General features: G+C 46.6%; 1 protein-coding gene across 1 annotated transcript in view; it reads right to left on the reverse strand.

Moving 5' to 3' along the window:
- Positions 1 to 13,836, reverse strand: part of plekhd1 (pleckstrin homology domain containing, family D (with coiled-coil domains) member 1) — a 152,146-nt gene that overhangs the window by 55,191 nt on the left and 83,119 nt on the right. Inside the window, exon 3 of the mRNA XM_060828282.1 lies at positions 5,133 to 5,222. Coding sequence (XP_060684265.1) covers positions 5,133 to 5,222 — 90 coding nt within the window. The remainder of the gene's footprint in view (positions 1 to 5,132; positions 5,223 to 13,836) is intronic.

Genomic DNA, 13,836 nt, shown 5'->3' on the forward strand with positions numbered 1-13,836 from the left:
AGAATCGACGTTTCGGGCATAAGCCCTTCTTCAGGAGCGAAGGAGGTTACAATGGGATCTTGATCAGATGGGCCAGTGGGCCGAGGAGTGGCAGATGGAGTTTAATTTAGACAAATGCAAGATGCTGCATTTTGGAAAGGCACATCAGAGTAGGACTTACACGTGTAATGGTAGGGTCCTAGTGAGTATTGGCAAACAAAGAGATGAACAAGTTTATAGTCCCTTGAAAGTGGAGTCTCAGGTAGGCAGGGTGGTGAAGAAGGCATTTGGCAGGTTTGCCTTCATTGGTCAGTGCTTTGAGTAAAGGGTTTGGATGTCATGTTGCAAGTGTATTGTTTAGGCCATTTTTGGAACAATGCGTTCAAACCTGTACTCCCTTCTACAGGAAAGATGCTGTGAAACTTGAAAAGGTTCAAAAAAGATTTACAAGGATGTTGCCAGGATTGAAGGGTTTGAGCTACAGGGAGAGGCTGAACAGACTGCAGCTGTTTTCCCTGGAGCGTGGAGGCTGAGGGGTGACCTTATAGAGGTTTACAAAATCATGAGGGACATGGATAGGATAAACAGACAAGGTCTTTTTCCTATGGTCAGGGAGTCCAGAACTAGAGGACATAGGTTTAGGGTGAGAGGGGAAATGATTTAAAACGGACCTAAGAGGCAATTTTTTCACACCAAGGGTGGTATGTGTATGGAATGAGCTGCCAGAGGAAGTGGTGGAGGCTGATACAATTACAGCATTTACAAGGCATCTGGATGGGTATATGAATAAGAAGGGTTTAGAGGAATATGGACTGAATGATGGCAAATGGGACTAGATTGGGTTGGGATATCTAGTTGGCATGGACAAGTTGGACCGAAGGGTCTGATTCCATGCTGTACATCTCTATGATTCTACCCCACCCCAGTTCCTGTCTCTATAATCTCCTTCAACCCCCCACATCTCACTCTCTAGCCTCCTGAGCCTTCTCAGTTTTCATCGGCCCTGCCACTGGTAAACTAAACTCCCCCTGAATTCTTCCCCTGAGATCCATGTGCGCCAGTGACACCCCCAACCCAGATCCGGACGCTTCCTGCTTCTGAAAATCTGACCCTGGTGAGGGAATAACAAACCTGGGAATTGGATCTCCTTTCAGGCTGGCCAATGAGATTAAAACACAAGAAATACCTCACCCCTATCCAGCCCTCAGGCACTTTCTCATGTCCCATCCACACCAACATATGCCACCCCCACTCCACCACCCATGACCCCTCATATCCTCTCTGCCTCCTATGCCATCTATACATCCTCAATGCCTCTTTCTAGCCCCTATGCTAACTTAGTTATGGGTCACATCAATCCATGACCCACTCCCACACAATATCTATACCATACGTTCAATAAGGACCAACCTCAGGATCCACACTGAATTTTTTTTTTAAACTAAAGTTCTATTGATCAATTAGCTATTTAAAACAATGCTTTCCTTGATTAAAAACTCATTGACTATATTTCTTTAAATACTTTATTCCTCATAAGAACAAATGTTTGTGTTCATTATCTTACCTCGAAACCTTAATAAGCACTTGGAGCTGTCAAACAAACTGTGAATGAAAAGGCCACACACTGTGATAATGATAGGTTGTGAAATCAGGCAAACAGCACTAATCCTTTAATGATAGCCCTTGGGTATTTTCCAACAGAGGAAGTGAAGTGGCAGACACTTTTTAAAAAAAATTGTGGATAATTATTTTTTCAATATTTAACGTAAAGTTAAATGAATTGTTAAATAACTTCACAGCTCTCAGCAATTCTCTTTCATGACTCTCTGACAATGCTAAAGAGGTTGACAGTGCCAACGAGTTTAACACTCAGTCATGTCTACTCTTAACAAACTTAATCTCGAACAGTAGGCTCTTGACTGTTCCCAAAAATGTCCCTTGAACTGTATTGAAAAGAGCATCTCTGTCTCAAAATACCTCCACCAGTTTTGGAACTTTTACTCCCCTTGAAGTTGTGCTCTGGCCATCCCAAGAGTAAGCTCAGCTCTCCCCCAAACTCCCACTGCAAAAATGGTGGAGGGCTGAGTCGGGGGTTGCAATAGATTGGGGGGGAGGAGATTTCTGGATTTGTCCCAAGAGTGTCATTTTTGCTCACACAAACAACTCTGACTTTTATGCAAAACTTCAGGTCTATGGGTTTCTCCGTATTGACAAAGGGAAAGAGTAATTAAAGCAAGTTGTTTCTCTACAGAGTGAGTTTGAGGAATTAATAATGGGATATAAGGAACTGGCGGATGAGTTGAACAGACACTTCACTCTAAACTATACAAAAGATGGCTCAGTGATGATTGTAAGTCAAGAGTTGAAAGAAAGGGAGGGACTTAAATCACAATCACCTGGGAAAAAGGTACAGGGAAACTATTGGACCAATCCCCAGGTCTCGATAGCCTTCATCGGAGGGACTGGAATGAAATGCCTGGTGAGATAACAGCTGCACTGGATGTAATCTTCCCTGGATTACCATCTTGACTTGGAAATATATCACCGTTTCTTCACCTTCGCTGGGTTAAACCTTGGAATTCCCTCCCTATGGTTACTGTGGGTCTACCGATAGCACGTGGACTGCTGTGGTTCAAGAAGGCAGCTCACCACCACCCTCTCAAGGGGGCAACTAGGGACGGACAATAAATGCTGGCCCAGGTGGTGACACCCACACCCCAAGAGAGATTAAAAGAAAGATGATTTGGAAAGGTCCCATCAGATTGAAAATTGATAACCATCATTTTTGAATTCAAGGAAGCCTCTGAGGGAGTCAGAAAGTAACAATTAGGGAAAACGCTGAAATCTATTATTAAGAGGGTTCTGGCAGCTTGCTTCGAAAATCATAACACTTTCGGGTAGAGTCAACATGGAGTTTCAAAATGGAAACCATGTTTGACCAATCTGAGGAAGCAGGGAGCAAGGTGAATAAAGGGAAACTTATGGATTTCCAAATGGCTGCAAGATGTCAAAATAAAGCGGCACGGTGGCTCAGTGGTTAACACTGCTCCCTCACAGCACCAGGATCCCAGGTTCGATTCCAGCCTCGGGCGTCTGTCTGTGTGGGGTTTGCACATTCTCCCCGTGTCTGCGTGGGTTTCCTCTGGGTGCTCCAGCTTCCTCCCACAGTCCAAAGATGTGCAGGTCAGGGTGAATTGGCCATGCTAAGTTGCCCGTACTGTTAGGTGCATTAGTCAGAGAGAAGTGGGTCTGGGTGGGTTACTCTTCGGAGGGTCAGTGTGGACTGGTTGGGCCGAAGGGCCTGTTTCCACACTGTAGAGAATCTAAAAAAAAATACATTGACAACTCACAGTCTAGGAGGGTAAATGTAGGAAACGGGAGATGGAGTCGTTACAAATGGGGCACTTTGTATTAGCAAGAGGCAGTGACTGCAGTACCACAGGGATCAGTGCTGGGTCCTTAACTACAGATTTTTTTTTAAGATTAGATTCCCTATAGTATCAGCCCGACAAGTCCACACCGACCCTCCGAAACATAACCCATCCAGACCCATTCCCCCTATCCTACATTTACTCCTGGCTAATGCGCTTAACACAGGTTGGGCTGTACCCACTGGAATCTGGAAGAATGAGAGGGGGCCTTATTGAGATTTAAGATCACGAGAAATGCTGACAAGCTAGAGGCTGAGAGGATGGAGGGAAACCAGAACTAGGGGACACAGAGACGGGCGGGAATTTCTTTTCCTCTCAAGAAAGTTGTAGGAAGTCTCCAGCACAGAAAGCAGTAGAGCCAGGGTCATTGAGTCTTTGTCAGACCAATCAGGTAATGTCACCATAGTCCCACTCTCTGATTAGTGAGCCAGGGGGTAGTTTAACCTGAGAGTCATCATGTTCTAGGCAAGGAGAGCTCTTTGTGGTAACCTCAGCAGGTGCGGGAATCGAACCCCCTCTGTTGGGTCAATATAGGGTAGGGGAATGGGTCTGAGTGGGTTACTCTTTGGAGGGTCGGTGTGGACTCGCTGGGCTGAGGGGCCTGTTTCCACACTGTAAGGAATCTAACCAGTCAAGCAGCCAACTGAGCTGAGCTCGTTAAAGCATTGACTGACAAAGGAGTCAAAGGTCGCGGTGTGTGGGTAGGCAGGCCACACAACCATGCCTGCCATGATCTTACTGAATAGTGCAGCAGGTCCGAGGGGCTGAATGGCCTCCTCCCAATGCGCATGCTTGTTTAACACGTACACTATTAGGTGTTGGTTCCCATTGATGACAGCACTGAGAGTACAACAGCTTTTGAAGCAGAGGTTGTGGGAGTGAGAGGGGCAAGTCCAGCCACTGAGGGGTCCTATCAAAGGAGAGGAAATGAACACACAGGGGGTGTATCCAGACTGAGCACAACTGTGCATTCTCATTGGGAAGGTCAGGGAAAACGCTCCGAAATAAAGCTTGGAAGGGAGCTGATGTCATGGAGCCTGACTGACAGGCAAGATTACACTTAGTGACATGGTCCAACGTTGGTGTACAATGTGGATTCAATGAGGGACTATGTCAACTCAAAAAGGTCTCTGACAACCTCACACCTTTCCCGAACAGCAGAAGCAATGTGACACTTGTTGACCATTTCTCCATGGAAACCATTCATAGAATCATAAAATCCCTACAGTGTGGAAACAGGCCCTTCAGCCCAACAAGTCCACACCGACCCTCCGAAGACTAACCCACCCAGACTCATTCCCCTACCCTATATTTACCCCTGACTAATATACCTAACCTTCACATTCCTAAACACTATGGGCGGTTCACCTAACCTGCACATCTTTGGATTGTGGGAGGAAACTGGAGCAGCCGGAGGAAACCCACGCAGACACGGGGAGAATGTGCAACTCCACACACTCGCCCAAGGCTGGAATCAAACCCGGATTCCTGGCGCTGTGAGGTGATAGTGCTAACCACTGAGCCACTATGCTGCCCATTGTCAAAGGCTTGACCGTCTGTATATGCCCTCCGTTTGCCCTTTCAACTCTGAACCCAGGTAGGCCTCAGCCTATCCCTGTTACTGTGGTTAGGAAACCTCCTCTGATATGGGGAGGGCTGGAGGGGGCGAACATTGTCCTGGTATGTCAGAGTCTTACTGCCCCAAGGGCAGCTCTTACTTACGTGGAAGTCCTCGTGGGAAATCTTCATCACAAATGGCATGTTGGGCTCTTCCTTTGCCTCTACCACACATCCTCCCAGCGGTATCACACCCTGTCAAACAAACACAACCAGGTCGATGGACTTTGCAAGCTGGTGGCCAGCTCTCGTCACCCACACAGATTTCTGGAACCCTCCGTGTCAAAGATATTGGCGTAGGTCACCCCTTACCCTATAAACTGAAGATTGCAAGTTTACTCCTTCACCTTTCTGATGTCTGATTGAAACGCGGGCCAAGCCTTCTACTCCAATTAGATATCAGTAAGTCTACAGCCAACGTGGAGTCATAAAATCATAGAGATGTACAGCATGGAAACAGACCCTTTGGTCCAACTCATCCATTCTGTCCAGATATCCTAACCTAATCTAGTCCCATTTGCCAGCACTTGGCCCATATCCCTCCAAACCCTTTCTATTCTTAGACCCATCCAAATGCCTTTTTAATGCTGTAATTGTACCAGCCTCCACCACTTCATCTGGCAGCTCATTCCATACACATACCATTCCTCTGCATGAAAATGTTGTCCCTTAGGCCCCTTTTATATGTTTCCCCTCTCATCCTAAACCTAAGCCCCCTAGTTCTGGACTCCCTGACCCCAGGGAAAAGACCTTGTCTATTTACCCTGCCCATGCCCCACATGATTTTATCTTCAGGGTTGACCTACTCCCAATGAGTGACTGTATCCTGCTCTCTCTCAGGAAATTGGCTGGCTTGTTTCCTATTGTGGTGTCATGTCTGACACAGAGGTGAATGACCAACCCTCTATTTGCACCAAGAACGGCCATTTTCTTTTCAATAACTTCATCCGAGTCCAACTCACTATCTCCCTCACGTTTCAGTTACCTCTTGACCTAACTATTCCAACACCCTCTGGGCTGGCCTCCTGCATGCTTTTACCTGGAAACTTGTACCTTCTAAATTTCCATCGCCTGTGTTTTCACTCGTACCTCCCCGTTAGGAGCCACTGTCTTGACGTGCTGCAGACCACGTGGAAATATCGTGCTCACGATGTCTCCCAACAGAGCAGAACTATGGTTTTAAAATCCACGTACGCATTTCCAAAACCACCCGAGGCCTTGCCATCTTTGTCATTGAAACATAGAAAATAATAGCAGGCGTAGGCCCTTCAGCCCTTCGAGCCTGCTCCACCATTCAACGTGAACATGGCTAACTATCCAACTCAGTATCTGTTTCTGCTTTCTACCCTTTGATCCCTTTCGCCCCATGAATTAGGTCTAACTCCTCCTCGAAAACATTTCGTGCTTTCGCCTCAACTGGCAGAGGATCTCACAGGCTCATCACGGCCTGGGTGAAGAAATTTCTCCTCATCCCAGTCCCAAATGGCCGACACCGTATCCTAATTCTGAACTCTCCTGGTCATCAGAAATATCCTTCCTACGTTTACCTGTCTAGCCCCGTTAGAGGTTTAAGGGTTTCTAGGAGATACCTCCCCTCATTCTCCAGTGAATATCGTCCTAATCGATCCAGTCCCTCTCATACATTAATCCTGCCTCAAAACCGTCTGTCCTCCACTGATTCTAGCCTCTAATTGATTGTTAATTTAAATCACCCCACCAGTGGTGACCGCATTTTCAGTTGCCTGGGACTCAAGTTCAGGAAATCCCTCTATCCACCTCACCTTGCCTGTCTCACCATGCTTCCCCCTAAAACCCTCCCCAGCCCCCGACTCCTTCCAATTAGTGGCTGATCAAGTGTTCTAACATTTCCTTCTGAGGGCCAATGGCTATACTCTGCGTTACTGCCTTCCTATTCTGCCAGTTGAAGGTGCTATATAAATGGAGATCGTTGTTGTTACTAGCAACCGGACGAACACGACAGAATTCGGGACCATCATGTGATTTTGACTGTGTTTTTTTTTAAAAAATTGCAATTCTTGAAATGCACTGAGGTCAACAGATTTATATACGGTATGTTGACCAACAACATGGAAAAAAAGTTAAAAAGACGGAACAGAAGTAATGATTTACCAAAGATCCTCACATACCACTTTCCAAACTTACGACACCTTCCCTTTAGAAGGACAAGGGCAGCAGTTACATGGGAACACCAACCACTGCAGGTCCCCATCTAAACCACTCACCATCCTGACTGGGAAATGTAGCACTGTTTACCATCCTGACTGGGAAATATGGAACTGACCACCATCCTGACTGGGAAAGGTAGAACTGTTCACTATCCTGACTGGGAAATATAGCACTGTCCTACAGCCTGACTGGGAAATATAGCACTGTCCACCATCCTGACTGGGAAATATGGAACTGTTCACCATCCTGACTGGGAAATGTCGCACTGTTCACCATCCTGACTGGGAAACATAGCACGGTTCACCATCCTGACTGGGAATCGTAGCACAATTTACCACCCTGTCTTGGAAATATAGCACTGTTCACCATCCTGACTGGGAAAGGTAACACGGTTCACCATCCTGACTGGGATATGTAGCACTGCTCACCATCCTGACTGGGAAATATAGCACTGTTCACCATCCTGACTGGGAAATATAGCACTGCTCACCATCCTGACTGGGAATCGTAGCACAATTCACCATCCTGACTGGGAAAGGTAGCACAGTTCACCATCCTGACTGGGAAAAAGAGCACTGTTCACCATCCTGACTGGGAAATATAGCACAGTTCACCATCCTGACTGGAAAACATAGCAATGTCCACCATCCTGACTGGGATACGTAGCACTGGTCACCATCCTGACTGGGAAATATAGCACTGTTAACCATCCTGACTGGGAAATGTATCAATGCTCGCCATACTGACTGGGAAATATAGCACGGTTCATCATCCTGACAGGGAAATGTCGCACTGTTCACCATCCTGACTGGGAAATATAGCACTGTTCTCCATCCTGTCTGGGAAATATAGCACTGTTAACCATCCTGACTGGGAAAAAGAGCATTGTTCACCATCCTGACTGGGAAATGTAGCAATGCTCGCCATACTGACTGGGAAATATAGCACGGTTCATCATCCTGACAGGGAAATGCAGCACTGTTCATCGTCCTGACTGGGAAATGTAGAACTGTCCACCATCCTGACTGGGAATCTTAGCACAATTCACCACCCTGTCTTGGAAATATAGCACTGTTCACCATCCTGACTGGGAAATATAGCACTGCTCACCATCCTGACTGGGAAAAAGAGCAGTGTTCACCATTCTGACTGTGAAATGCAGCAATGCTCGCCATACTGACTGTGAAATATAGCTCTGTTCACCATCCAGACTGGGAAATGCAGCACTGTTCATCATCCTAACTGGGAAATGTAGCTCTGTTCACCATCCTGACTGGGAAACATAGCACTGTTCATCATCCTGACTGGGAAATACAGCACTGTTCACCATCCTGACTGGGAAATATAGCACTGTTCATCATCCTAACTGGGAAATGTAGCTCTGTTCACCATCCTGACTGGGAAATACAGCACTGCTCGCCATCCTGACTGGGAAATGTAGCTCCGTTCACCATCATGACTGGGAAATATAGCACTGTTAATCATCCTAACTGGGAAATGTAGCTCTGTTCACCATCCTGACTGGGAAATATAGCACTGTTCATCATCCTAACTGGGAAATGTAGCTCTGTTCACCATCCTGACTGGGAAACATAGCACGGTTCACCATCCTGACTGGGAATCGTAGCACAATTTACCACCCTGTCTTGGAAATATAGCACTGTTCACCATCCTGACTGGGAAAGTTAACACGGTTCACCATCCTGACTGGGATATGTAGCACTGCTCACCATCCTGACTGGGAAATATAGCACTGTTCACCATCCTGACTGGGAAATATAGCACTGCTCACCATCCTGACTGGGAATCGTAGCACAATTCACCATCCTGACTGGGAAATATAACACTGTTAACCATCCTGACTGGGAAAGGTAGCACAGTTCACCATCCTGACTGGGAAAAAGAGCACTGTTCACCATCCTGACTGGGAAATATAGCACGGTCCACCATCCTGACTGGGAAACATAGCAATGTCCACCATCCTGACTGGGATACGTAGCACTGGTCACCATCCTGACTGGGAAATATAGCACTGTTCACCATCCTGACTGGGAAATATAGCACTGTTAACCATCCTGACTGGGAAATGTATCAATGCTCGCCATACTGACTGGGAAATATAGCACGGTTCATCATCCTGACAGGGAAATGTAGCACTGTTCACTGTCCTGACTGGGAAATATAGCACTGTTCACCAACCTGACTGCGAAATACAGCACTGTTCTCCATCCTGACTGGGAAATATAGCACTGTTCTCCATCCTGTCTGGGAAATATAGCACTGTTAACCATCCTGACTGGGAAATGTAGCAATGCTCGCCATACTGACTGGGAAATATAGCACGGTTCATCATCCTGACAGGGAAAGATAGAACTGTTCGCCATCCTGACTGGGAAATGTAGCACTGTTCACCATCCTGACTGGGAAATGTAGCACTGTTCACCATCCTGACTGGGAAATATAGCATTGTTCACCATCCTGACTGGGAAATGTAGAACTGTTCACCGTCCTGACTGGGAAACAAAGCACGGTTCACCATCCTGACTGGAAATCGTAGCACAATTCACCACCCTGTCTTGGAAATATAGCACTGTTCACCATCCTGACTGGGAAAGATAGCACTGCTCACCATCCTGACTGGGAAAAAGAGCAGTTTTCACCATTCTGACTGTGAAATGCAGCAATGCTCGCCATACTGACTGTGAAATATAGCTCTGTTCACCATCCAGACTGGGAAATGCAGCACTGTTCACCATCCTGACTGGGAAATATAGCACGGTTCACCATCCTGACTGGGAAACATAGCAATGTCCACCATCCTGACTGGGATACGTAGCACTGGTCACCATCCTGGCTGGGAAATATAGCAGTGTTCACCGACCTGACTGGGAAACATAGCACTGATCACCATCCTGACTGAGAAATATAGCACTGATCACCATCCTGACTGGGAAATATAGCACTGTTCACCATCCTGACTGGGAAATATAGCACTGTTAACCATCCTGACTGGGAAATGTAGCAATGCTCGCCATACTGACTGTGAAATGTAGCACTGTTCACCGACCTGACTGGGAAACATAGCACTGTTCACCATCCTGACTGCGAAATATAGCACTGTTCACCATCCTGACTGGGAAATATAGCACTGTTCACCATCCTGACTGGGAAATATAGCACTGCTAACCATCCTGACTGGGAAAAAGAGCATTGTTCACCATCCTGACTGGGAAATGTAGCAATGCTCGCCATACTGACTAGGAAATATACCACAGTTCATCATCCTGACAGGGAAATGTAGCACTGTTCACCGTCCTGACTGGGAAATACAGCACTGTCCACCATCCTGAATGGGAAAGATAGAACTGTTCACCATCCTGACTGTGAAATGTAGAACTGTTCACCATTCTGACTGGGAAATGTAGAACTGTTCACCGTCCTGACTGGGAAACATAGCACGGTTCACCATCCTGACTGGGAAATATGGAACTGTTCACCATACTGAAAGGGTAATATAGCACTGTTCACCATCCTGACTGGGAAATATAGCACTGTTCACCATCCTGACTGGGAAATGTAGCAATGCTCGCCATCCTGACTGGAAAATGTAGAACTGTTCACCATCCTGATTGGGAAATGTAGAATTGTTCACCATCCTGACTAGGAAATATAGCACTGCTCACCATCCTGACTGGGAATCGTAGCACAATTCACCATCCTGATTGGGAAATATAACACTGTTAACCATCCTGACTGGGAAAGGTAGCACAGTTCACCATCCTGACTGGGAAATATAGCATTGTTCACCATCCTGACTGAGAAATATAGCACTGTTCACCATCCTGACTGGGAAATGTAGAACTGTTCACCGTCCTGACTGGGAAACATAGCATGGTTCACCATCCTGACTGGGAATCGTAGCACAATTCACCACCCTGTCTTGGAAATATAGCACTGTTCACCATCCTGACTGGGAAAGGTAACACGGTTCACCATCCTGACTGGGATATGTAGCACTGTTCACCATCCTGACTGGGAAATATAGCACTGCTCACCATCCTGACTGGGAAAAAGAGCAGTGTTCACCGTCCTGACTGTGAAATGCAGCAATGCTCGCCATACTGACTGTGAAATATAGCACTGTTCACCATCCTAACTGGGAAATGCAGCACTGTTCACCATCCTGACTGGGAAATATAGCACTGTTCACCATCCTGACTGGGAAATGTAGCACTGTTCACTGTCCTGACTGGGAAATATAGCACTGTTCGCCATCCTGTCTGGGAAATATAGCACTGTTAACCATCCTGACTGGGAAAAAGAGCATTGTTCACCATCCTGACTGGGAAATGTAGCAATGCTCGCCATCCTGACTGGGAAATGTAGCACGGTTCATCATCCTGACAGGGAAATGTAGAACTGTTCACCATCCTGACTGGAAAATGTAGAACTGTTCACCATCCTGACAGGGAAATATAGCACTGTTCACCATCCTGACTGGGAAATGTAGAACTGTTCACCGTCCTGACTGGGAAACATAGCACGGTTCACCATCCTGACTGGGAATCGTAGCACAATTCACCACCCTGTCTTGGAAATATAGCACTGTTCACCATCCTGAATGGGAAAGGTAACACGATTCACCATCCTGACTGTGATATGTAGCACTGTTAACCATCCTGACTGGGAATCGCAGCACAATTCACCATCCTGACTGGGAAATATAGCACATTTCACCATCTTGACTGGGAAATATAGCACTGTTCACCATCCTGAACGGGAAATGCAGCACTGTTCACCATCCTGACCGGGAAATATAGCACTGTTCACCACCCTGACTGGGAGATATAGCACTGTTCACCATCCTGACTGGGAAATGTAGAACTGTTCACTGTCCTGACTGGGAAACATAGCACAGTTCACCATCCTGACTGGGAAATATGGAACTGTTCACCATACTGAAACGGTAATATAGCACTGTTCACCATCCTGACTGGGAAATATAGCAGTGTTCACCATCCTGACTGGAAACTATAGCACTGTTCACCATCCTGACAGGGAAACGTAGCACTGTTCACTGCCCTGACTGGGAAATACAGCACTGTCCACCATCCTGAATGGGAAAGGTAGAATTGTTTGCCATCCTGACTGTGAAATGTAGCACTGTTCACCATCCTGACTGGGAAACATAGCACTGTTCATCATCCTGACTGCGAAATATAGCACTGTCCAACATCCTGACTGGAAAATATAGCACTGTTCACCATCCTGACTGGGAAAAAGAGCAGTGTTCACCATCCTGGCTGTGAAATGCAGCAATGCTCGCCATACTGACTGTGAAATATAGTACTGTTCACCATCCTGACTGGGAAATGCAGCACAGTTCACCATCCTGACTGGGAAATATAGCTCGGTTCACCATCCTGACTGGGAAACATAGCAAAGTCCACCATCCTGACTGGGATACGTAGCACTGGTCACCATCCTGGCTGGGAAATATAGCAGTGTTCACCATCCTGACTGGGAAATGTAGCTCTGACCACAATCCTGATTGGGAAATGTAGCAATGCTCGCCATCCTGACTGGGAAATGTATCACTGTGCACCATCCTGACTGGGAAACATAGCACTGTTCATCATCCTGACTGGGAAATACAGCACTGTTCACCATCCTGACTGGGAAATATAGCACTGTTCATCATCCTAACTGGGAAATGTAGCTCTGTTCACCATCCTGACTGGGAAATACAGCACTGCTCGCCATCCTGACTGGGAAATGTAGCTCCGTTCACCATCCTGACTGGGAAATATAGCACTGTTCATCATCCTAACTGGGAAATGTAGCTCTGTTCACCATCCTGACTGGGAAATACAGCAGTGTCCACCATCCTGAATGGGAAAGGTAGAACTGTTCACCATCCTGACTGGGATATGTAGCACTGTTCACCATCCTGACTGGGAAATATAGCACTGTTCACCATCCTGACTGGGAAACATAGCACAGTTCACCATCCTGACTGGGAATCGTAGCACAATTCACCACCCTGTCTTGGAAATATAGCACTGTTCACCATCCTGACTGGGAAATGTAGCACTGGTCACCATCCTGAATGGGAAAGATAGAACTGTTCACCATCCTGACTGTGAAATGTAGAACTGTTTGCCATCCTGACTGGGAAATGTAACACTGGTCACCATCCTGACTGGGAAATGTAGAACTGTTCACCATCCTGACTGGGAAATATAGCACGGTTCACCATCCTGACACGGAATCGTAGCACAATTCACCACCCTGTCTTGGAAATATAGCACAGTTCACCATCCTGACCGGGAAATATAGCACTGTTCACCATCCTGACTGGGAAATGTAGCACTGCTCACCATCCTGACTGGGAATCGTAGCACAATTCACCATCCTGACTGGGAAATATAACACTGTTAACCATCCTGACTGGGATACGTAGCACTGTTCACCGTCCTGACTGGGAAATATAGCACTGTCCACCATCCTGAATGGGAAAGATAGAACTGTTCACCATCCTGACTGTGAAATGTAGAACTGTTTGCCATCCTGACTGGGAAATGTAGCACTGGTCACCATCCTGACTGGGAAATGTAGAACT

This window comes from Hemiscyllium ocellatum, chromosome 8 (genome assembly GCF_020745735.1).
Source record: "Hemiscyllium ocellatum isolate sHemOce1 chromosome 8, sHemOce1.pat.X.cur, whole genome shotgun sequence".
Classification (NCBI taxonomy): domain Eukaryota; kingdom Metazoa; phylum Chordata; class Chondrichthyes; order Orectolobiformes; family Hemiscylliidae; genus Hemiscyllium; species Hemiscyllium ocellatum.